We start from the raw sequence: 24,927 nt of genomic DNA on the forward strand, positions 1-24,927 counted from the left end.
GACTCTCAACTTTACATGTGTGTTCGATTTAACTTCACACTTTTTCTAACAGTTTGTTCTTCCCTCGCTCTGCAGACATTCCTGCGGGCAAGTACGACCTCGTGGTGACAGACAGTGCCTGCCCGCCATTGGTGGAGAAAAACGTGACATCACAGGAAGTCCCGCTAGTGTCCCCCGAGTGGATCATCCAGAGTGTCATCCGCGGGGAGCGCATGGGTTTCCACAGCAAGCCTCAGTATCGCCATGACTACTCTTCCTCTTCCTCCTCCTAATCACATGTTAAATGCCTTGGACCATGATAAATGTTCAGCATTAGATCCATTGCATGCCTCTGCTGTATATAAGTTTCTCCTGTCTGTTTTTATGGGACATTAAAACAGTGACCTTGTGGTTTCATTTTAATCCATTGGAGTTTATTTTCTCTGCAGAAAACGATACACATGGTTTCATATTTACAGTTTATACAAGGATAATGAGCTCAGAGTCTGATCACCCAAAGACATTCCCACAATTCATGATGATATCAGCTGTATGTGCTGAGGTGTTGCTCAAATCAGGGAACATTTGATTTTACATTTTTAACAGGAGCTTGTCTTTACAAAATTATGCCAGGGTTATTATAACTAAGTAATTTGGTTTTAAAGCAGGTTTATATAAGTTTGAACTACAGTCAGTTTTCATGAATGAAAGTATTCTAAAGGAATCCTTCAACATTTTGGTATTTATATTTGTATGCTAAATATAAAGCAGGTGATTTAACAATAGCAACTAAGTAGTTTTACTTGAGTAAAAATATTGATTTAGTTGAATATATAAACAGTTCTTAATCCAGGATTGGATTTTTGAATATAATCAAGTGTTAAACTCAATCACACTAAGCCTATTAGATTATTGTGTTTAATCCACAAAACTCACCAGTTGTCACTGGAACTACTCTCCACCAAATAAATAGTCCCTCGGAAATCTGTTCACATTGTGCATCTGAAAACAAAACATCTGTCTGCATGGCTAAATATCTTCACAGGTCAGTAAGGAATATATAATTTTATATTTTGGGTGAGCTAACCCTTAAAATACTTTAAACAGGCATTCCATACTAACAGTATTCAGTTCAGGGCAAGTCCAATAGGCAGGACTGATGGGCGATTCTTAAGCGTGTGCTCTTCTTAAACACTGAAAAGAAAGACATTTAGAAAATGATTACATTAGTTGTCTCAAGAGAGTTGGGTATGTGTAATATTTGCACCTGGAAACGTAAGTAAAAAAAAAAATGTTTCAGCTGAAAAGATAACCCTTCCATATCCTACCTGCCCAGAGTGCCCCCAGCCTGGGTGTAGTATTTGTTGTAGTCCAGTCGCAGCAACAGCTGAGCCAGATCTGAGTTTATCTGATGGTTCCTCACGCTGGAGAGGATTTTAAACAGCAAGGAGGACTGCCGTCTGAAGCCCTGAAATAAAAACATGGCAGTGTTACAGAGTATAGCTTTTTATGTTCCAGCATCACACCAATGAGGAGATAGGAGACTGCACCTTGACCAGGATGTCCAGCTGAGAGCTCCCCCTCTCGTCCAGAGACGCCACGCTCTGACTGACCAGCGAGCAGAAGCTCTGGCACAGCTCCAGGATCTCGTTCAGACAGTGGAACACCTGAGGGCACAAGCATGGAAGACTTTATGAAAACGCTATTAGTCTGAAAAATGTATGTATTTAGGCAGACGGTTAATTTCCAACACAAGTTAGCCATGTTTTTATACCGGCTTCAGCAGGATGAAAGACTGGGCGAGCAGGTTGCTGAGGAAGTGGTCATGGGCCAATCGGATGCTCTCAAAGTCTCGGGTGGAGTTGATGAGCTGCAGCAGCTGAGAGAACTGAGACTCCAGCACGTCCACCTGGAGACAGAAACAAGGAGATGAAGTTACAGAATGTGTTGGAGCCAATTTGCTTTGGGTTTTGCACGGGGGGGGTGTGTGTGTGTGTGTGTGTGTGTGTGTGTGTGTGTGTGTGTGTGTGTGTGTGTGTGTGTGTGTGTGTGTGTGTGTGTGTGTGTGTGTGTGTGTGTGTGTGTGTGTGAGAGCACAGGAGGTAATTAAGCTATATATGTGGGCACAGGTGATCAGTTGGGATGAGAGGTTAGAGAGGAAGCCACACGTTTTTTCAACTGTGTTGACCGTGTCTGAGCGTGTGCGTGATTGTTATGTGATTTTAGATAGGCCTTCGTAAAAGAACATTTTAACTTTGTATAAAGAAATAAAGCATTACAAATGAAGTCATGGTGGACCTCATCCTTCACCACAACACGCGTTGGGAACTGACTGCTAACCTCCATGAGTGGCCTTTTTTGATGAGCGATCGCCGCTACAGAATGTATTCAGCATGACGGGCTCACATGCTACGATTTTAACTCAACATGAAGTGAAGCGACGACTGGGACAAGATGCATACATCAAGAACATGCACAAGAAATATTTTCTTAAGATTAATTAAGATATGCGTACACACTTTAGTTTCATTTTAAAATAATGTGATTCTTACCACAAAGTATAGATTGACTTTTTATCATCTTTTTACAACTTACTTTCTTATGACTTTTTAAAATAATTTTTGACAACATTCTAAAATGACTTTTTATCCTATTTTTAAGAACATTATAATATAACTTTTTAATTAATTTTTATGACGAACATATTTTTGACAACATACTTTTTTTTTTACATTTTCCTTTTTCTCCACACAATAGTAAGAACATTTTAATCCTTATTTACGACATGTTTCACTGTTTTATAATTTTTTACGACACAATAGTAAGACTTTTTTTATCATTCTTTTGAAACAACCACCACGTAAAACTGTGACTCTGTATTGCAACCATGCAGTCTGTATTTAAGTTCATGAACCTAAATTATTATATAACTTGAGAAAGGTGATCAAAAATGATACCAGTAATCGTTTTGAAATATAGTTCAGAAGGTGCTTAAAGAATCGTATTGTTTAAAAATAAACTTAGATTTATAGGTATAAAATATATTAGTTTTTGCAAAGCCATCATGGTCACCTTAAGAAAGATAAAGAAACTGAGTTTAAATTAAACATCTGCATGTGACCCGGCTGCCCCTCTCCCAGCGTGGTTACCTGCAGGTAGTACTGCAGGTTGTCGATGAGGAAGGCCATGTGGTTGCGCAGTCTCCACTTCACGGCGGTGGTCTGGTTGGACTTCAGGTGCTTCCTCTGCATCTGGAGGGCCCAGCAGTGCTGCAGCTGAGACTGCACCCTGCGCACACTCAGCAGGTACCTGAACACAACGTTGTACCTGACCCCAGAGAGGAGGAGGGAGAGGGAGTTCACAGGCTGTGCTCTAAACAAACACACGTATTCAAATGAATGCTACAGAGTGGAGCTTAATGAGTACACACTTCTCCAAGATAGCGGGGGTGAAGAGGATGTGCAGTGGCCACTGGACCTTGTAGATGAGGCCGAGAGCCGCCCACCCTGTGGGGGGGACCTCCCGGGGGGACGTGTCTTGAGGAGGAGTGGCGCTATCTCTGGGGCCTGTCGCCTCTGAAAAGACAACCAGAATCCCCATTCTCTAAATGAGTCGGATCACCTCCCACTGTGTGGAGAGAGGCTTCGGTTTGGTTCTCTAGTGATTGCAACTGATCTGAAGCTTTTGGTTCATTGCAGACTCATTTCCCTTCAGCTCATGATTCAAAACAGAGCTGTGCCATAATTCATTTATCTGACAATTAGGTTTTTACATACATACATACATACATACATACATACATAACATTCGATTTCCTGAGCCAAATACGACATCTTCATATTCTGTTTTTTTAATCCGGCCTACATTCTGAACTGCTAAACATCTATTTATATATATATATATATATATATATATATATATATATATATATATATATATATATATATATATATATATATATATATATATATATATATATATATATATATATATATATATATATATATATATATAGAGAGAGAGAGAGAGAGAGAGAGAGAGAGAGAGAGAGAGAGAGAGAGAGAGAGAGAGAGAGAGAGAGAGAGGGAAAGAGAGAAGCAGAAAACCAAAGAGAAGCAGAAAATCATCAAATTTGAGAAATGGAAGATGTGATGCATTTTTGCTTAGAAAATAAGTGAAATGATTCAAATAGTTGCTAGTTAAATGTATTTCAAATGACTCTTAATTCGGCTTCAGTTTGAGGATAACACCACTGGATGGCGCTAAACACTTCATGAAGAAGAGCATGGTCCTAAAGTCAAATGAATACAGTAGTTCATTCAGCAGCGCACCTTTGCTGTCCTTGCCCTGGTAGGTCTACGGTGAGGTGCAGCAGCGGCAGCAGGTTGTCGTCGTCCAGCAGCACCTTGTGAGCCGCCTGCTGGAACGCCACGTTTACATCTGTGGAGCAGAACACACAAAGCCTCAAAATGTACACAGCTTTTCTTCTGACAACTGATATCAGAAATAGTAGGTTCTGAATAGGACACAAAATCATTTGAATAAAAAAGAAAGCTCTGCATTTACTGATTTCTAAACATTTCATCAGTCGTGCACGTAAACCTGTAGATTTGCAACACCGATCTGAAAACATATTAAAAGGAAGCATCACTTGATACATTTTAAACTATGTTAATTCTCCAAGTTACATAACATCAGCAGGGTTTCCTACACATAGATTATACCTGGGCGGTCCGCCCAAGTATATTTTGCGACCCATTTATTTATTTATTTTTAGTTTTTTTATTCGTCCGTGAGTAAGCCGGATTTTGCCGATGTGTTTATGTGGATTCAAAAGTCGTAAATAATCTACAAAATAGAGGAGACCGATCTGATCGGAGAAACTGTGACAAATAATCCAACTGAAACCGGCATGGACAATGACTATGTTCTAAAAATGCGCTTATCCAGAAAAGCCTGGTTTGGACACAAAGAATTATAAATGTCTGTCTTTTTATGCCTTTAATAGCTACAAACTTGAATTTGTATTCAAATTAATTAATCAATTATTTGTTATATTTTATTGTAATGTAGAGACAAGGCTTTTAGTGACAATCATGTATTGCGTTACAATTATATGTAAAAAAAAAAAAAAAAAGTCTAAATATGATATTTGGCCTCAAATCATCTGAGTCCTGGCGTCCCCCCTGCGATATTTGGCGCCCCCCCCCCCCCCACACTTAAAATCACATGGATATGTTCCTAATAGGGATGTGCATCTCCATCACTGAGGCCGATGCGATGCGCATCTCGATACGTTGCCACGATACGATACATTAACGATACATTTGAAACACCAGGCGATGCGATACGATACGATTCACCCCTGTTGCGATACAGTTCGATACGATTTGATTCAACATTATGCGATTCGGGGCGATACAATGCGATTCAACACGATGCAAAAATAATGATACTTCAATATGGTACGACAGAGGATTTTTGTTTTATTCCTTATATGTAGCAAATCATACATTAACAAAAAAGTGCTTTACATATTTGGTACTGCACATCCCATCATGCCGTTTATTTTTTTACCTTTAAAAGCTCTCCAGAGTACAATTGTATAACACCTCACAGTTAAACAATGTAAGGATGAATTGCTCATGATTAACAATGTGCAAATAACAGCTACCATAGAGCAATGCCCATACAGCTGCCAGCCTGATGTGCTTAACACTCAGAGGCTAACTCACCAGTGAGCAGAAAGCAGTGGTTTCTATCTGAACAATAAAGAAAACAAATAACCTTTCACAAACAGGTATTTCATAACTGCTTACAGTAAGGAAGACATTTAAATTATTATTGACCGTCACAGGCTGCTGTAAGCTAAACACCTCTCTCTGACAGAACACCTCACTGAGTGATTTAACTCATATGTCTAACTTTCAGGTTTCTCTTTTCAGCCGCAGACCCCACGTCGCCTCTTTATGTGCGTCGCTAAGTTCCTCGAACTACTTGTGTACTTTAAAGCGGCTCGGCATCGTTTTCAATTTGCGAGCGATTTTTCAAGTTGACCGTCTGTAGTAATAGTGCCGCGCACATATACCATCAGGACGTTACTGATGGGGTGCGGCTGCGGAGTGATACTGTGTGTATGCAAGTCTGCATCTAGGACGGATCTATGTATCATGGCTGTAGACCTGTTCAGTAATAAAGATACCTCATACAAAGGTCTACGGATACCTTATTACTCTCCATGACCTGCGGTCAACTATATAGCATAAAGGAATATTACACCGTCTTTCTTGAACAATCCGAAGTGTTGCCAAACGTTTGATTTGTAGGTATTTTTCGGTGCGCTGTGTTTCTCTTTCTCCTCAACTTCCGTGTGTGTTGATAACTGAGACTCTCGTTCTCCGTAGTGGCGAAGCAAATATCAAAGATAGTCTCTGCTGAGCGTTGACAAGATGAGGGGATTGTATATGAATGAATCGTTTTTTTTTCGATGCAAAGACGCTACGCAATCGATGCTTCGCGAGTTCAACCCGGTTCAACCCAAACTGTAGCCGATGTGCACTCTTTCAACCGGTGCCCTCGCATCTTGAACGTTTATGCCGGTGCACCGATGCGAATCGGTGAATCTTAACATCTCTAGTTCCTAAATACATTTACCTTTTTTTTTTTTTTTTTTAAATAGTAACCCATGTCCATATGTTTATTTGTGGGTAGTAGATTTCAACTATAGGGCTATCACTATGGGCCCTACTTGTACCTGTTCGCTCTGCCATCGTGTGAAGGGTCGGCTAACAAGCGAACAACAGAAAGGTTAATGTTGTTGCACATCACCTCAACCCACCCCCGCTACCACCACCCCCCCAAGTATATTTCAAATCTGTGGGAAACACTGATCAGTCTTTATATATAGTATACCCAAACAACAATCTCTAAATCCCAAGTGGGGTAAATAATACCCCAATGCTGCTTATTTAAGTAGTATGACGCAACTGCCTCCGTTCTTATTACCTAACTATATTATATAATACATTAATTTCCCGATATGTGACATTATGAAGTTGGATGGATACACTTAAACAGTTTCATCAATAAATATCAATGGACCCTTACACCCAGCTGTGGTTGTTGCAGGTGTAAATGTATTGTTCTAGTCTGCGTGTCAGATTACCGTGCTCAGTGACGGCTGTGGGGGGGGTCTTCAGCATGTGCTGCGCCAGGTCGATGAACACCTGGTAGAGCTCACCACGACCCAGCAGGTAGAAGTCCTTTATAATCTGCAAGAGAAAACTAAAGTTACCATCGTTGATTCATCTCTGATTTAGAATTTATAAAGACTGAGATCCACACGGACCTTGAGCTGTTCGAGCAGGTCCGACTCCTCCACCATCAGCGTCCAGAGGTGCTGCGAGGGACAGGGAGAGAGGAATTCATCTCGTCACATTGAGAGTGGGGGCTTTTTGGAGTGTTATCAAGTTAAAAGCTGAGTTTATGCTAGCCGGTATTTACTGAACTTTGACTGTTGAAATACGACAAATTTAACTCATGATGACATGTTAACAAAATCCCCGACAAGCACAATTTGAACGGTATTACTTGAACATGTACTTTGATTTGTTGAATGTATTGTTTCACAAAAATATGAGAAAATGATATGAAGGCCTAAAACCTAGAGAAATGTTTTGTGTTAAGAGGGCTTTCATTTCTACTGTTAAATAATACATTCATCTGCATGCCTTGATGATGCCATTCTTTATATTGCCTTCCTATTCATTGTTTTTAAACTCCAAAATAAACGCGGATCATGTTGTCCGGGGTATTTAAATCTTTAGACACGATGACCAGCATAACACTATTATAACACTGGTTAAAGAATTAGATGAATCATTTGTGTATGAGCTCACCTCTGCTACTGTGCTCCTGATGTGATCGATCAGATTTTCAAAATCCACCAGGCTGAACAGAGGCTGCTGTTTGAGTCTGTGCAGCCCGGCAGCAAACAAGTCCTCCTGGTGCTTCAGTATGGAGCCTGAAATACACAAAACAATATTGAGTTGTATTGTCTTTGTGATATAAAGACAAAAAAGTGACTTTGCTAAAGTGCAAGATGTCACTTGGATCACAGCTAAATACACTACCGGCTCTCGAGGGGCTGTGGCTGTGGTTGTGGTTTTCAAACATCTGGACGGACTCTCCAACGAAGAGGATCTTCTCAGCCACTCTGATGGGGATGTAGGACGGCAGCATCTCTGTCCGCAGGGAGAACTGCTGCAGGGACGGTGCCAGCATGTTCTCCTCCTCGATCAGCCTCTGCCCCCCCCCACACAGAAGCACAGAGTCAGGAGTCTGTTTGAAACACATACTGATGATAGGTGTGATCTTGTGTGTCTGGTTGTAGTTCCCACCAGGTCCTGTAGTTCTCGCAGCTGTTTCCCACTCAGGCCCCCCAGCCCCAGGTCCTCCTCCTCCTCCTCCTGGTTGGCAGCAGCCCCCCCTGCACTGGGCCCCTGCTTCACGAAGAACTCCTCGCTCTGGTCCAGCAGCAAACCGTGCAGCATCCACGCTGCCAGCTGCTTGTACATCACCCCGTGGCACACAGCAAGAATCCTGCACCATGTAAAAACTAATGTTTTAGGTTTCAGAAAATAGCATTTTTTTTAATGAAAAGCAGAAATAAAATCATGACACACTTTACTTGAAATCTTGACACCTCACTATTTAAGCTTCTTCCAGTTGTCACCTTGGTTATATGTCTCTGCCAACCCACCACGCACTAAATCATCATCTAAAATAATGACCTATTTCAACAGGGTTATTTAGTAGGGATGCCAGAAACTGACCATGATCAAATTCGAAAATCGGACAGCCCTGGCGAATATTAATCGATTATTCGAAGAGTCATAGTACAGTCTTTCCTTAAAATGTAAATAAATTAAATAATAATGTAAATAAATTAAATATTTAAAGTATGCCATTTTAAAGTTATAGTACTTCATATGACTTGTAATTAAAAAGGTCCTAGTATTATAAAGTAGTAAGAAGTGAATGATAGCATGTCTTGAAAACCTCATTTAAAAGTCATAGTATAGTATGCAATAGAAATTGAGAAAACGGATTTAACAGTAATAATATAAAAAGGAACATGAGGTATATAGATGACCCTTCCCCTAGCTTTCAAACATGAATGAAAGTGTGTCCTAAGGTAATCTGACTTACTTTTCTAGGGCCATGCGTACAGGAGGGAGCCCCCCACAGCTGTGCTTGTACACCGTCTCCAGGATCTGACAGCCGTGGATCTAAAGTGACGCACCAAAGACAAAGAGAACAGATCATAGCTGTCAGTTCTATTAAACAAGTGTTAATATAGATAAGTCAAGTGTTCTTTTCATTTGAGAAACTCCCCTTAGTGCCGTCCCAGTTTAAACATCATGTTTCTATCAGTCTCTTTGTTCATTTAGTCTAAAGAAAATGTACAGAGACATGGGCTGCACCGTAAAGCAATAGTCTTTTTTTCAAATTGTTCAGCAAGTTCGGCACATTTCTGAAATGTTGGCAAAATAAGATGTGATCAATAAAACAACACTTACCTTCTGTGATTTGATAGTCTCCACAACCACCATCACAGAGGGAAACAGCAACTGGAACTTTAAGAAAGTAGAGTGTTAGACAAACATCTGTTGAATGTTGAATAACTTTCCACTGAAAGTGTGTTTAGTATATTTGTAATGAAAAAAAAAAGTTCATTTTTAAAGTGTATTTATGTTTTACCTGATCGAGCTTGTAATTCACATGAGATATTGTCAGATGTGGATCTCCAAGGAACTGAAACACATACACAGGTCGAATGAGCATCACGTCTCATGCTCCAACATGTGTTCTTGTTGCTGTGTGTCATCATTTTACCTCCTGCTCGAGGTCCAGCAGGGCCTGTCTGTACGGCTGCAGGATGGAGTCCAGCCCCGTGCAGAAAGCCCGCAAGTAAATGCCATGAAGTCCCGTCTGGTTGGGCTGGTTCGTGTGATGTTCCTAAAGGAAGAAATGTTGAGAAAAACCCATTAGATAGAGCATGATTTTTAAAAGAGAAAGACAGTTTAGATAGGGAGGGCTTAGGGACTCTTTCACAAACTGAACGTTTAGCTTTAGCAAGCTAACTATCTTAAATGTTGTACCTGTTGATGCACATGGCCGGTGTGTAGTTCTATGAACTCTGTGAAGCGTATGTAATCTGAGCCCAGTTTAGAGAGCCGGTTGAGGACACTGGTCTCACTGGGGTGAAGGAAGGGCAGGTCCTGGGACACCTGTGGGTGGAACAAAGGGGTTCATGTCCAAAAATAAACATTGTGAGCCTCTAATACAGTTACAGTGATGCACAATGCCGAACACTTTTTCTCTACATATAGACCTGTTTAACCCTGTAGCATGCCAGTTTTACAGTGCTGTATAAACGAGGCTTGCATGCTTGAACCTTGTTCTGAATAGATATATCCACATTCCTTTTCTTTATAAGAAAGATTAGCTCGTTGTGCTATCTATCTATCTATCTATCTATCTATCTATCTATCTATCTATCTATCTATCTATCTATCTATCTATCTATCTATCCAGTGTCGCATGACAGTGCAGAGGTTAGCACTGTTATCTCACTGTCTCTGTAAAGTTGGCATGTTCTCTCAGTTTTGCTTCCCTCCCTCGGTCCGTAAAATAAAGGTCAGATTAATTTTGCTATACATATATATACGTAGGATACGACAGGATAAGATACAACTGTATTCAACACAGGATACATGTTCAGCAATTGCAGTAAGAAGTAATATACAGTGAAAATATATAGAATTCCAAATAAACTGGTCAGTGGTACTGTGTAAATCCACAACAGAGCAGATAAGTAGGCTATACTTGTGCTTTCAGCAAAGTAGATTTACAGCTAGCTAGCATGTAAATGGCATATCAGAGTTTGTGTTTTAGTTTTACCTGCAAACCCGTTCGTTTGTTCCATGTGAAAATGGTCCCCGGGTACCCACTCAACGCCAGCAACAGCTCGTGAATCATGTTAATTCACCTTTAATTGATAAACGTAGAACATGCAGCAGTGAGCATCTCATCCAAAACAAACCGCCGCCCGAGCTGTCTGTCGCAGGTTGGCTACGTTACGACGCAAAGCATCATGGGACACGGGCTGGTTGCTAGCCAACAGAGGTAACTACAGTACGTCCTTTCCCTTTCGCTCATCTTTTAATTTAATTTCAAAATCTATCAAAAGTTATCTATTAATAGTTGTTATCGTACTAGGAGACGTTAACCATGTTAGCAATTGTAACAAACGTTAGCACCTGTAGCTAGCACTGCGCTTCTGGGTAATGAAGTTCCTCTAGCTAAAGAAATTCAGCGTGGTAGTCAATCTTGCGTCATCAGTCGGTCATGTAGGAAGCTAGCAGCACATCACAACGGAGAGAGCTTGGTATGTCGTAGTTACAGGTTAAATTAGTACTTCATACAGGGTGTAGAAGATATGGATAACACGTCATTTTAATATTGTTAAGGTTGATACAATGTTGTAATTATCAACGTGGCTTCTGTAAGAGCTATTTTGACTTGGCTAATATAGCCTTTTGGCTTTGTTGCTAAAGTCGGTTTGTCAGTCGCACTCTGTAAAACATCAACTGGTTAGCTTAATGTGGCTAATAACGTTGCCTGGCAAGTTAGCAACTAAACACAAGCTGTATGCGTTCTAAAAACAATTAGGTACATCAATATAACAAGTCTTCTAAAAACGTGTTAGGTTTAACTAGACTTGTTAGCCTCTCTCACGCTAGCAGTACTGACTTAGATGCCATACAAATAATTGAACAAGTGTTTGTTATTGCAGGGATGGCGGGGGAGAAGAGCGAAGAGGACACCGTTTCAGAGTACCTGGGCCAGAACCCCGAGCTGGCCCAATGGGTCGACACTTTCAGGAGCTACTCCGAGAGCAACAAACAGTGGGTAGCTCGTAGAGAGTTCATACTTAGAAACATGGAGGCTTTCCCCACATTGGAACACGGAGTCCCCAGCAGCAGTCTGGACAGGCTGCTCTCTCTGTCCATGGTCTGGGCCAACAACGTTTTCCTGGGCTGCTGGTAAGACGAGAGCAGAGCTATACTATCTGGAAATCAAAGAAACAGGCACACAGATGATGATTATTTGTCCTTTTTTTACTCGCGTTCAGCTATCCGCAGGCAGTAATGGACAAGATCAAGGAGATGGGTGATGGGATAGTTGTCCAAGATGCCCCAGTTCATAAAACGACAAAAGATGGAATCCAGGGCAGAGGAAAGCGGAGTGCCACAACTGGTAATGCAATACACACTTGTAATAAAGCAAACTACTGTATTTACTTAGCAGTTACAGTGAATGATGAGGCTGAAATCCTTTTATTTAACCAGGAATAACTCGGGTGGCAACAGATTTTGACACATTATTTTGACAGTTTAGCTCGTTAGGAATACAAAGTGAGAGATAAATAGATTCATCTTAATGTATTTCTGATCTTTGTATACATGGGTAGTCAAAATAGTGGTAGCATTTCTTATGGGCTCAGAACACAGAAGGATACACACTTGTATTTCATGATCCGCAAAAGGATTCACACTTGTATTTCCGGATCCACACTTGTGTTTTTCAATGCACACACAAATGTGTTCCGTTTCATATACATGTAAATAAAATCAAAATACAGAAAAAAGTTTTATAGATGTATTTTTGATCCTCACATATTTGTTTTCCGTTTAAAACCTCTGAACCTGCAAACACAACCCACTTTCTGTGCACGGATCGCTGTGCATTCGTGTGTGGGTTTTTTGAGACTCCCCTGACGGTCAGCCGATTCGTACTTGTAATTTTTTCTATCTATAGCCAATCAGATATCTCCTTCATTCTAAGCCAATCACATGAGCGCGTCCCCACGAGGGTATGATTTATTGCATTCATGACACTTCATATATGCATTTTGCGCTGTCCGGAGCAGGGTTTCTGCAGACAGAATTTATTTTACCGGACAAATTTGAAACTTACCGGTCATGTTTCAATAATAATAATAATAATAATAAGGATTGTGTAGCAGAGTTTCCGTTAGCAGGTAATTACCGGACTATGACCGGATATGGCTAATAACACAGGAGTAACGGATCCTCTCACTCCCTCTCTCCTGACAGCCCGTCAGTTTCTTATGCAGCTCGCTAAAACTTGACTAACGTTTATGTCCATATCGATCAGATCCAGCTCTCCTGATCGGCCTTTATAGAGAGCACCGATCAAACTATTAAGAGTGAATATCGGCCGGTAATGACCGGCGGGGCTCCCCCCCGTTCACAGTTCACTGTCTAGCACTGGCTTTGCAGTGCACTGATCGATTAGGCTAAGCTAACCTGTAGCTGCTCCCTCCACACTCACAAAAACTTCATACAGACTTCTGAGAGAGTGAACGCTGGCACGACTGGCTGCCGCTGCTCTCTGGAACTACTGAGTATTACTCCAATACTGTCGTTTCTTTGTCACTATTTTTACTGTTATCTCAGCCATAACAGTAGCCTATCCTCCCGACAATATCAGTGACTTTATCCCTTGTTTTAACTTGCAATCGTGTGTGTTTTGGACTACCGATTTACCGGCTTCCTTCCTGGCTAGCTCCCTTACCTCGCCTAGTCGGGACCTGTATCTGGTAGCTTCACCACCCAGGCAACGATGTGGATCAACAGGCAGCTGGTATGGAGTATCCTCGCATGGATTATATCCTTCATAGTCCATCCAGTAACACCAATACTTCAATACTCAGCAGTCGCACTTTTCCAACTGCGATTCCACCTGTCAGAGCCCCCACCGGCATTGCATCACCTGGATATCGCTCACCATGCTCGCCGGAAATACATCCACCGCGGATCCTGTCGGAGCTTCAACTTCGATGACACAAAACCAATTAGATCCTTCTGTTCCTCAAATCGTCGTCCCGCAAGAAGATCCACCGGACCGTCTATTGACCACAGCTCGCTAGCAAACCTGGCCAGGTCTGCTAGTGCTGGCGTCAAACCTGACAGAAACGATCTCACCATCGGGCTATTCAACATCCGCTCGCTCAACAACAAGGGACTTTTACTTCATGATCTACTGGAAGATCGTAAGTTTGATTTTCTATGTCTGACTCAGACGTGGCAACAGCCCAATGACTTTTCGCAGCTTAATCAAACTATCCCACCTGGATTTGTTTACACCAGCAAATCCCGTCCAGTGTTTCCCCTAGGTTTACTGCCTTGGCAGGGTGCTGCTCAGGTACCCCGAAAAATGTGTATCCTCTGGAGCAGAGAGAGGAGCTGTGGATTATTGTTATTGATATCGTACAGTAACAAAGTATTTCTACATTAAAAAGTAATAAAGTACAGTGTTACACTGTACTTTATTACTTTAATTCAAACTGTATTCCCTTCTTATCATGTAGCTTACACTTCTTCCTTTCATTGATACATTTAAATCACCTGACTACAGCATATAACATACCTGCTGCAACCCTGTGCTACTGCTGCTTCTCTCTGCCTCATCCTCTATTGCTGGAGGCAGCTCCACCTCATCTGATCTCTGATATGAAAGCAATCGTGAGCCCCGCCCTTCAGAAACAGAGAAGAGGGAGAATGTGAATACGCAAGGCAGTGGACACTGAAACATGCACATTGGATAAATAACATAGGCGTATAGTTTATTTAATAAAAGAGCACATGTTCAATGTGAACAGTGACTGTAGATAGATTACTTCAGTTGCAATTTGGTGCTATATATATATATATATACATTTTTTTTTTTTTTTAAATAATAAAAAAAAAACACCTTGAATTTCAGGAAGGGCGCAGGGCTCCGTTGGCAGGGCGCAGCGCCCCGCCAAGACAATGGTAGGGGAAACACGGCCGTCTCTCTGGCAGGGGCGGCGGTCTCGCGATACTTTACAACGAGAAGTGGAAAGTATCTGCACTGACAGTTCCTGTGAATACTTCCTTTGAGTCCGTTGCTCTGCAAATCAATGGGCCAATTCCAACAATTCTTGCCACTGTCTATCGTCCACCCAAGGCCAATAAGGACTTTTTAAATAAACTCTGCTTTTTTTACTTCCCCATCTTCTCTCTCCCCTAATATAATAGTGCTGGGTGATTTTAATATTCACATGGACAATGTCAACAATAATCTCACAAAGGACTTTACATCATGCTTGGACAGTTTTGGATTACAGCAATATATTGAATTTCCCACACACTCAAAAGGACATATACTTGATCTGATCTGCTGCTCTGGTGTAACTCCTCTGAACTGCTATGCATTCGATTAGCCCATTTCTGACCAAGTTTGTAACCTTCAATGTCAAGTTAACATTACCCAAAGCAAATATTTGAAGATCCATCTCATTCCGTAACTTTAAGAATATCAAAACGCCTGCTTTTTCTATTGGAATTAACAACCTTCCTTGCAAAGACTACCTACCCACCACCGATGAGCTGGTCTCCCATTACAATGATGGACTCCATAACCTTTTAAACATACATGCACCTCTGAAAACCCGGTCTGTCTCTTTCACCCGCTCTGCCCCCTGGTATAACCCCGAGTTACGCCAGCTCAAAGCTAAAGGTCCTCTTCTTGAACGCCTGTATACTAAATGTATAACAGCCACATACTCGCCTATAAGGATGCTCTTTCCTCTGCTAAATCAGCATACTATGCCAACTTAATTAGGTTAGGTGAAGGAAACACCAGAACCCTGTTCTCTACAGTCAACAGCATTCTGCAACCACCTGCCTCTCTTGCACCCCACCTGTATTCAACTTCTCAATGTAACACCTTCATGACCTTTTTCAATGCCAAAATCAAAAATATTCACCAGCAACTGACCTCCTCTAGCTATACATCACTTCACGCAACTCCGTATGCTCCCCTCTCCTCCCCACTATCCAGCTTCGAACTTCCCACTGTCGCTGAAATATCAAATCCGTTTCATATACAGTGGGGCAAAAAAGTATTTAGTCAGCCACCAATTGTGCAAGTTCTCCCACTTAAAAAGGTGAGAGAGGCCTGTAATTTTCATCCTAGGTATATCTCAACTATGAGACAAAATGAGAAAAAAAATCCAGAAAATCACATTGTAGGATCTTTAAAGAATTTATTTGCAAATTATGGTGGAAAATAAGTATTTGGTCAATGACAAAAGTTCATCTAAATACTTTGTTATATTTGTTGGCAATGACAGAGGTCAAACGTTTTCTCTGAGTCTTCACAAGGTTTTCACACACTGTTGCTGGTATTTTGGCCCATTCCTCCATGCAGATCTCCTCTAGAGCAGTGATGTTTTGGGGCTGTCGCTGGGCAACAAGGACTTTCAATTCCCTCCAAAGATTTTCTATGGGGTTGAGATCTGGAGACTGGCTAGGCCACTCCAGGACCTTGAAATGCTTCTTACGAAGCCACTCCTTCGTTGCCCGGGCGGTGTGTTTGGGATCGTTGTCATGCTGAAAGACCCAGCCACGTTTCATCTTCAATGCCCTTGCTGATGGAAGGAGGTTGTCACTCAAAATCTCACGATACATGGCCCCATTCATTCTTTCCTTTACACGGATCAGTCGTCCTGGTCCCTTTGCAGAAAAACAGCCCCAAAGCATGATGTTTCCACCCCCATGTTTCACAGTAGGTATGGTGTTCTTTGGATGCAACTCAGCATTCTTTCTCCTCCAAACATTTCTAGTTGAGTTTTTCCCAAAAAGTTATATTTTGGTTTCATCTGACCATATGACATTCTCCCAATCCTCTTCTGGATCATCTAAATGCTCTCTAGCAAACTTCAGACGGGCCTGGACATGTACTGGTTTAAGCAGGGGGACACGTCTGGTACTGCAGGATTTGAGTCCCTGGCGGCGTAGTGTGTTACTGATGGTAGCCTTTGTTACTTTGGTCCCAGCTCTCTGCAGGTCATTGACTAGGTCCCCCCGTGTGGTTCTGGGACTTTTGTTCACCGTTCTTGTGATCATTTTGACCCCACGGGGTGAGATCTTGCGTGGAGCCCCAGATCGAGGGAGATTATCAGTGGTTTTGTATGTCTTCCATTTTCTAATAATTGCTCCCACAGTTGATTTCTTCACACCAAGCTGCTTACCTATTGCAGATTCAGTCTTCCCAGCCTGGTGCAGGTCTACAATTTTGTTTCTGGTGTCCTTTGACAGCTCTTTGGTTTTGGCCATAGTGGAGTTTGGAGTGTGGCTGTTTGAGGTTGTGGACAGGTGTCTTTTATAATGATAACGAGTTCAAAAAGGTGCCATTAATACAGTTAACAAGTGGAGGACAGAGGAGGCTCTTAAAGAAGAAGCTACAGGTCTGTGAGAGCCAGAAATCTTGTTTGTTTGTAGGTGACCAAATACTTATTTTCCACCATAATTTGCAAATAAATTCTTTAAAAATCAGACAATGTGATTTTCTGGATTTCTTTTTCTCGTTTTGTCTCTCATAGTTGAGGTATACCTAGGATGACAATTACAGGCCTCTCTCATCTTTTTAAGTGGGAGAACTTGCACAATTGGTGGCTGACTAAATACTTTTTTGCCCCACTGTACATGTAAATAAAATCCAAATACAGAAAAAAGTTTTACATATGTATTTTTGATCCTCACATATTTGTTTTAAAACCTCTGAACCTGCAAACACAAACCGCTTTCTGTGCACGGATCGCTGTGCATTCGTGTGTGGGTTTTTGGAGACTCCCCTGACGGTCAGCTGATTCGTACTCGTAATTTTTTCTATCTATAGCCAATCAGATGTCTCCTTCATTCTAAGCCAATCACATGAGCGTGCCCCCACAAGGGTATTTTTCTTGCGTTCATGACGTAGCGCTTCATGTACGCATTTTGCGCTGTCCGGAGCTGACAGGTCCATGGAGCCTGCCTGCAGGCGCTAATCTCAGGACACTTCCACTCTCAGTTAGTGCTGCGTACCGGTACGCCGAACCGGTACTGGACTCGTAAAAAGTTTCGGTTCAAGTCCGGTTAAAACCGGAACGTCGGGAACCGGTACTTACGTATATTCTCCTTTTTGTTCTAAACCATCTAAAACCTTCCATAGATCGAGAAATTTGCGCTGAGAAAAGACGAAAAACATTGTTTTGGCTTCTGATATGGCGGCCATTACTGAACTCACGAAGTCTCGCAAAATGTCGCAACTGCTCTCGAGATCTGTGTGACATCAAGGGAAACTGGCTTAGACATAGTGGACACTGACAGCGTGGGATGCTGGTTGACATATTTGGTAGTGTAGCTTACTGACAAGCATGGGATACTGGTTGCCATATATGGTAGTGTAGCTAAGCTAACTCCTTTGTATGTATGGTGATATAGTGTCTGCCGAAAGAGCAACACTTCACCCAGACAATGTCAATATGCTGTTGTTCTTGAACAAGAAAACATAGACTTGTACTCTTGCATATTGAGTGTTGTATGTACATCACTATGTATGTAGTTGTGTTGTGTAGTTAGTAACACATGTAGAGTTCTAGAAAAGACATGGTGTAGACACAAGTTGGAAGGGGGCACAATAAACCTGACGAGTTTGAATTTGAGTTGATTATGAGTTTATTTTCAATTGATAATTAGCTCACAATAAGTTCACTTTAGTTACTCACACAACTTGACACAAGTCCGGACTTATAAGTCCGGACCTGAATCTGAACCTCTGGACTTGAGTCCGGACCTGAACCTGAATGTGAGTCCAGGTACACAGCACTACTCTCAGTACATTGCCACTTTCCGAACAGGAAATGCACGCAAATACAATCTTTTATATTATTAAGGTACAGTGCCATTTTCCAAACAATTAATGAATGCTTGTGTACACAAAAACGGCAGTCAAAACCGTTTTAAATGTGTGCTTCCTGTATGGCGAATACAGCTGCTTTATTTATGTCTGTATGAAGTTGTTGTGAGTGTGGAGGTTAGTTTAGCCTAATCAATCAGTGCACTGAAGCCAGTGCTATGAACTGTTAACGGTGGGAATCCCGCCGGTCATTATCGGCCGATATTCACTCTTAATAGTTTGATCGGTGCTCTCTATAAAGGCCGATCAGGAGAGCTGGATCTGATCGATATGGACATAAACGCGAGTGAAGTATAACCGGACGCGAGGGAGAGATCAGATCAGCTGCTGAGTCTGACGGAGACAAGCAGCTCTGCATGATCACCTGAAGCTGTATTATGAGACTGTTCTGAGCCCATAGAATCTAGCACCACCACAAGGAGTCTCAACAACGATCAAAAAGGATCAACAAACACCAATTTGAAGCATAAATCCAAAACATTATGACATTGGTGTTTTTTTATTTGGCCTAAAATATTCTTACAATTGTATAGTCTACGCCTCATGATATATAGTTTGATGGATGCATGTACAAAAATGCATACAATAAATGACAAAATATAATAGAAAGTAATAACATCGATAGATTTTGTCGTAGTTGAACATCACTTTGTTGAATTTCTGTTTTTATATTTTGTTCTCATTCATGCATTAGTTAAGAGGATTTATTAAAAATCCCGTTACCTTGAATAGTCTTTTTAATTGAGGTGGCTACTTGGAAGTTATGGATAAGTTAGATAGTGGGAAGAAATGTGTGCATCCCCAAAAAGTTTCTCTGTCTTTTTATTGACCAACATAGTGTTGATTTCTGTTTCAGTGTAATAACCTACATGCAGGTTTGTTTGTTTCACACCTGAGAAACCTAAGACAGGATAGTTTTTCCTCATTAAATTTGCTTTCTTTGTGCACTCATCAATGTCCTGCCTGTTGTGTCCACCTTTGCAGAGGGTGGATCTGACAGCGGTGGGAAGAGAGCGAAATCCTCCAGGAAATCAGGCCCTCTTCCACAGGCTCCAGCAGAGCACCAGCCCTTCTTTAACCGCCTCTACAAGGCAGTGGCGTGGAAGCTGGTGTCCGCGGGGGGCTTCGGTCCAAACTTGGACCATTTTGAAATACTTCGTAGCTGTGTGGAGTCATGTAAAGAGACCATGGCCTGTGTGTACGTGCCACTGAAGGACATCACTGGACTCCCTGCAGGGCGCACACAGAAGGAAGGCCATGTGTGTGAGATTCGCTGTCAGACTGTTTACATGGGGACAGGATACGGGCGCGACGAGGCCGCCGCCAAGGCCATGGCTTCCAAAGAGGCCCTAAAAGTCTTTCAGGGGCGCAAGGTGACAGTAAAGATCTGCAGACGGAGGTACAATGGGAAAGATGTGGAGGATTTGGTGTTGTTGGACGAGCAGCCTCGGAATCAGGGCTTTCCCCCCGCACTCAGCTACCCCTTTCAGGACGAGCAGCTGGAAGAAGGGTCTTCATAGAGCGGAGAATTTGTGAAGTTTGTCGGAAGCATGGGACGTCTACTGAATGGAGCTGCTGAAGGAATCCACGACCGTTTGATTTGGGGAGCATTGAATGACATTCATTTTCCCAATGCATCCACAATACTTTATCAGACAAAAACCGGGTTACATCACCAAAACACAGTCATACTGTATTGACAACATTTGCAACCGCTGTCAGTTTTATAGACAGTGAACAGTGTAAGAAAGGGCGAGGAATGGAACATGTGCCATCATTTAAAAGTCAAACCGCCATATCGGCAAAAAGCAGGAGTCAAACCGTTATAAAGTTATAACAAACAAAGGATACTCTTTAGAATTGTAGGAGGATGTATTGCATTATTTTGATGTGATCGTCCCATCATAACTTTTCTGGCCTTATTGTTCGAAGTTGCGTGTATATATGTCTCCTCTTTGTTCACTCCTGTTGTGACAGTTATTGTTCAGGTGATTTGATCCTGGGAAGGCCTTTCTCTTTTCCTTTTTCGGTTTGTTAAGAGCTCCACTGCTCAGTTACAAGAAAAACAAAAGTCAAATCGATAACTTCTCTTTTTACACTTTTGATTTACTTTGCCAAGGCAAAAAAGACTAAACTAATTGCAGTCACTGTAACTCTTTTTTAAACATGAAGGACTTGTAATTAGTCTTCATAACAGTTTCAAAAATAAGAATAGCTTAATAATATTATAATTTTTTCATTATTTTTCAACCATAAGTGACTGACATCAACATTCTTTTTTAAATTTCACCCATTAACCATTGCCTTTCACGATGTTTTGATTACATTCTCATTCGTAAAGTCCCATAGTTGAGTTGTTAAAAGGCAGGAACGTTTCTTGGTAGAGTTATTTGCTGACACCAAAATGTAATTCAAATTTGTCATACTTGTGTGTTCATGCTGAGTATGTGCTTTCAACGTTAGACTATAAGGAATTGACTGAATCTTCTTTATTTTCATTGCAGTATGTTCAATGAGAACTTCCTAATTCAGTACCCATTGTACTGTACATAGATTTATTAGAAGCCACCACTTCACTGATTTAAAATACACTGTGACCCACACAATGTTCAAAGTATTGTGGTGTCTTAATCAAGAAAATTAATTGAAACGCAGTTTGATGCAGTGTATACAGTTGTGATGGTTTTTGGGGTTAAAGTGCTGCTGTGATGTGTGATTTAATTTGTGTATTGTTTTTTCCAGTTTGAGTTGAAGGTGAACAGGGTTGCAATGATGTGTGAATACCCACACTGTCTCATGTTGCTGTACCAGTGGTCCTGTTTCTATATATTTTTTAAATAAACATAATTTAACCGAGTAAAGTTCTTTGGTTTTTACCTGCAGGAAACAACACTGTTATAACAGCACTGATTATATGCAGAAAGTGAGTCAATAATACTGAATGATCTGATTTCACATTAGGACATTCTGACAAGTACACTGTATAAACACTAGGGGTCACTTGTATTCCTTTTAGTGTGTTATATAGTTTTATTTGCATGTAAATGGCCTGCAAAGGATAAAATCCCAAAGTTACTCTCCTGCACCCCCCCCCCCCCCCCCCCCATGCCTGAATTTCTTCGAGACTCCTTTGTTTACTTCTGTAACATAGTGACATCACTATGTAACACTCACGTTTTTATTAGCGCCCAACACATCGTAGGTGATCTGCTAAGAGGTTGGACATATTTAAGCAGGTTGGACATATTTAAGCAGGTTGACCAATCGCAACTAGCTAATCAATCGGAACAGACTGGGCTCTGGTTTCAGACAGAGGGTGAAAAGAGGTTCTGCAGCATAGGCTGTATGAGACAAATTAAGAGCTTTTTGAACATTAAAGCATGGGGACATTTCACAGTAGAGGCAGTACATACAAATATGAGCCTGAAAAATAATCATAGGTCCTCTTTTTAAAGAAAAGGAATGATTCAAATAAGTTGAAATGTGACACATACTACATCTCATTAGCAACAATTGGCAAGAGGATGACTCAGTTCCTCATTAGCAAGGGTTTATAAGATGTGCACAGTGTCAGTCAAATACTTATGAACTTTCAGTGATTTGTGTGACATTTGTGTTAGTCCTCGCCCACAGTAAAAACGGAGTTATTGTTTATATCCACAGAGAGCCTGCAGCCTCATCAACACAGTTCACCAGACTCTATTCACATGACTGCACCGGGACTCATTTCACTTCATTAGACAATCTGAACCCAAGCACTGATATGATCTGTAACCGGGGCTGATGCTTAAAATAAGCTTCTCCTTCAGCTGCGGTGGCAGGTGGACACATCAATCAGTCAATGTTTATTTATATAGCCCAATATCACAAATGTTACATTTGTCTCAGTGGTCTTCACAGTTTGTACAGAATATCAGTATGACAACATGACACCCTCCTTAGACCCTCACATCGTACAAGGAAAAACTTCCAGAGAAAACCCCACAGTTTAACGGGAAAAATGGGAGAAACCTCAGGGAGAGCAACAGAGGAGGGATCCCTCTCCCAGGACGGACAGGCGTGCAATAGATGCCGTGTGTAAATCGAAAAGATAATACATTTGCAACTTAGGTAGACCAAATGGTTGGAAATGCATGTGTCTATAATAAGAAGATGAATCCACGAGGATGTCAGCAATCTTGTGGGAGCCATCAGGGAAGTAGTATGGTGAGAGTCAGGCAGAACCACAGAGACAGGTTCAGCCACGACTCGAAGTTCAGGACTCAGATCCAGTGCTCAGGATAGAGGATCCAGGACACACGACCACAGCAACAGGATTAGCCTCGACTCAGGATCCCGGCGTATATATGGACACAAAAAAGAGATTTGGGGGAAACTGGGTTAATCGGAACATGAGAGTACACAGGTACAAACAGACAGAAAGACGGAGTAAGGTGCCCCCCCCAACAGTCCAAGCCTATAGCAGCTAAACTAACGTGTCTACATACAGTACATGCACTCCCTTAGGATAGGTTGAGGGAAAAGGGTAGCAAGTAAGAAGTAGGAAACAGAGGTGGAGAGGCACACACAGGGAGAAAGGTCCCCACTGGAACCTGAATTGGTTAGAGGTATAGGAGTAGGTCAGTGGCTACATTCCACACTCCCGGGCCGGGCTAGGTCTTCTCTGCAACCTGTTACCCTCTAATAGAACCTCGAGAGGTCAGAGAGGGGAAAGGTTTTTGGATAAAGTTTTAAATATAAGATCTACGTTTTTAGGATTAGCACATCAAGTTTGTTTATTTATACAATATGATAATTCTTTCAGTTGGTGTCAGGTCTCACCATAGAGGCAGCAGTGCTTATGTGTGATTCTGAACTCTAAGTGTGAGTGGGAAAGAGGTTTTTCACATCTAATCTTTAAGAAAACCAGAAACTGATTAAATTTGACCTTTAGTTTTTTTTACAATATTGACCACACTATTAATGTATAATTGTGAAAAAGTAGTTTTCCAAAAACTAAACAACTGAAAGCTTCACGTTTGTGGTGCATTTTAATTATTATTTGTCACCTTGTGTTTCTTGTGGTTGTTTTCTTGATTTGGAGCACATTGAACTCTGTCTGTTAGTTCGTGGTAGCCTTAATTCAGTTGCCAACCAAGAAGACCATACTGAAGTTTTTGGTCCATCCAATTTATTAAAGGATGCAAAACAACAATATACGAGCAAGATCACACGGTGAACAAGGTTGACAACAAGGTATCTGAATAAAATCACCCTCTGTCTTTCCACACAAGCCCAGCACTAAATACCTTAAAACACTCCCATGTGTCAATCGCAGGAATTGACTAATTACAACTGTGTGCAATGTAAACAAATCATAACAATAGAAATAATCAACAACGGCTTAGTAAGCATTAGACTCCTACAACTTTATTGTCACTTACGATTTTTTGTGTTACTTTAAATTGTATGCATTCTTTTGTGCTTGATGGTACTTTTAATGAAGTGAAGTTGTTGACTTAGGTTCAGGAGCGGCCACGCCTCAACCCCATCTCTTATCACTGCTAAGTATAACTGGTCCAAACACCTGGCCATTGTTGGTCTCCATTCTCTCAACCCACCCTCACTCTCCCTTCTCATACATTACCCTTTCTACTCATCCTTAACCAAACACCTTCATCCCTTCCTTCCCTTCCTTTATCCGTTCATCCCTTCATCTCTTCCTCTCTACACCTCCTCATCCTCTCCACCTTTCTCCGGGTCTATTTGTATACAACTTGAGCAATCTTTTAAAGGTGCAGTAATAATAATAATAATAATAATAATATAAGAGATGTATTTTGTTAGCGCTTTTACAGGTGCTCAAAGTCGCTTTACAAAGATAGCGAAAAGAAAAGAACATCAAATAAATATAGTTAAAGTCAAATTAACATCAAGCAATACAAAATCAATCACACATTAAAAGCCAGATTGAAGAGGTGAGTGTTTTGAAGGTGGTGAGGTCAGTGCAGTCTCTGATGGGTTGGGGGAGTGAGTTCCAGAGGGGCTTAATCAGCCTGAGCTGTCAGAGACAGAACCCCCCCTCTGAGTCTCTCTCTGCCCGGACCACAGCAC

The 24,927-nt window shown here is 41.4% G+C and overlaps 3 protein-coding genes across 10 annotated transcripts in view; 2 read left to right on the forward strand and 1 right to left on the reverse strand.

The window, feature by feature from the left end:
- Positions 1 to 402, forward strand: part of tp53bp1 (tumor protein p53 binding protein, 1) — a 36,322-nt gene extending 35,920 nt beyond the window's left edge. For all 7 annotated transcript variants that reach the window (XM_079666001.1, XM_079666007.1, XM_079666005.1 and 4 more), the window contains one exon: positions 76 to 402. In XM_079666001.1, the coding sequence (XP_079522127.1) occupies positions 76 to 272 (197 nt within the window). In that variant the 3' untranslated portion in view covers positions 273 to 402. The remainder of the gene's footprint in view (positions 1 to 75) is intronic.
- On the reverse strand, positions 392 to 11,159 carry tubgcp4 (tubulin gamma complex component 4). The gene is given in 19 exon segments (XM_079666009.1): positions 392 to 1,173; positions 1,308 to 1,447; positions 1,530 to 1,646; positions 1,754 to 1,888; positions 3,129 to 3,306; positions 3,410 to 3,554; positions 4,311 to 4,332; positions 4,334 to 4,419; positions 7,145 to 7,250; positions 7,328 to 7,378; positions 7,878 to 8,002; positions 8,112 to 8,283; positions 8,379 to 8,580; positions 9,190 to 9,269; positions 9,561 to 9,617; positions 9,742 to 9,795; positions 9,877 to 9,999; positions 10,143 to 10,271; positions 10,945 to 11,159. Coding segments are annotated over 19 exon segments (2,007 nt in total). The 5' UTR covers positions 11,023 to 11,159; the 3' UTR covers positions 392 to 1,166.
- Positions 11,160 to 11,283: 124 nt separating this feature from the next.
- On the forward strand, positions 11,284 to 21,695 carry cdkn2aip (CDKN2A interacting protein). 2 transcript variants are annotated; one of them, XM_079666010.1, is made up of 4 exons: positions 11,284 to 11,431; positions 11,840 to 12,089; positions 12,179 to 12,303; positions 19,819 to 21,695. In XM_079666010.1, exons 2-4 carry the CDS (start codon positions 11,842 to 11,844, stop codon positions 20,352 to 20,354), a joined length of 909 nt encoding a protein of 302 aa, XP_079522136.1. In that variant the 5' UTR covers positions 11,284 to 11,431; positions 11,840 to 11,841; the 3' UTR covers positions 20,355 to 21,695. The 2 variants fall into 2 exon arrangements, with proteins under 2 accessions (XP_079522136.1, XP_079522137.1); XM_079666011.1 differs by lacking the exon at positions 11,284 to 11,431 and adding an exon at positions 11,472 to 11,715.
- The last annotated feature ends 3,232 nt before the right edge of the window (positions 21,696 to 24,927 follow it).

Source organism: Notothenia rossii (assembly GCF_949606895.1).
Source record: "Notothenia rossii genome assembly, chromosome: 2".
Lineage (NCBI taxonomy): Eukaryota > Metazoa > Chordata > Actinopteri > Perciformes > Nototheniidae > Notothenia > Notothenia rossii.

What these genes read in the sequence shown, in the direction of transcription:
- cdkn2aip (XM_079666010.1), top strand. Translation starts at nt 11,842, where the DNA reads ATGGCGGGGGAGAAGAGCGAAGAGGACACCGTTTCAGAGTACCTGGGC. An exon ending in AACGTTTTCCTGGGCTGCTG is followed by an intron (nt 12,090 to 12,178) that starts GTAAGACGAGAG and finishes ACTCGCGTTCAG; the next exon opens with CTATCCGCAGGCAGTAATGG. An exon ending in AAAGCGGAGTGCCACAACTG is followed by an intron (nt 12,304 to 19,818) that starts GTAATGCAATAC and finishes CCACCTTTGCAG; the next exon opens with AGGGTGGATCTGACAGCGGT.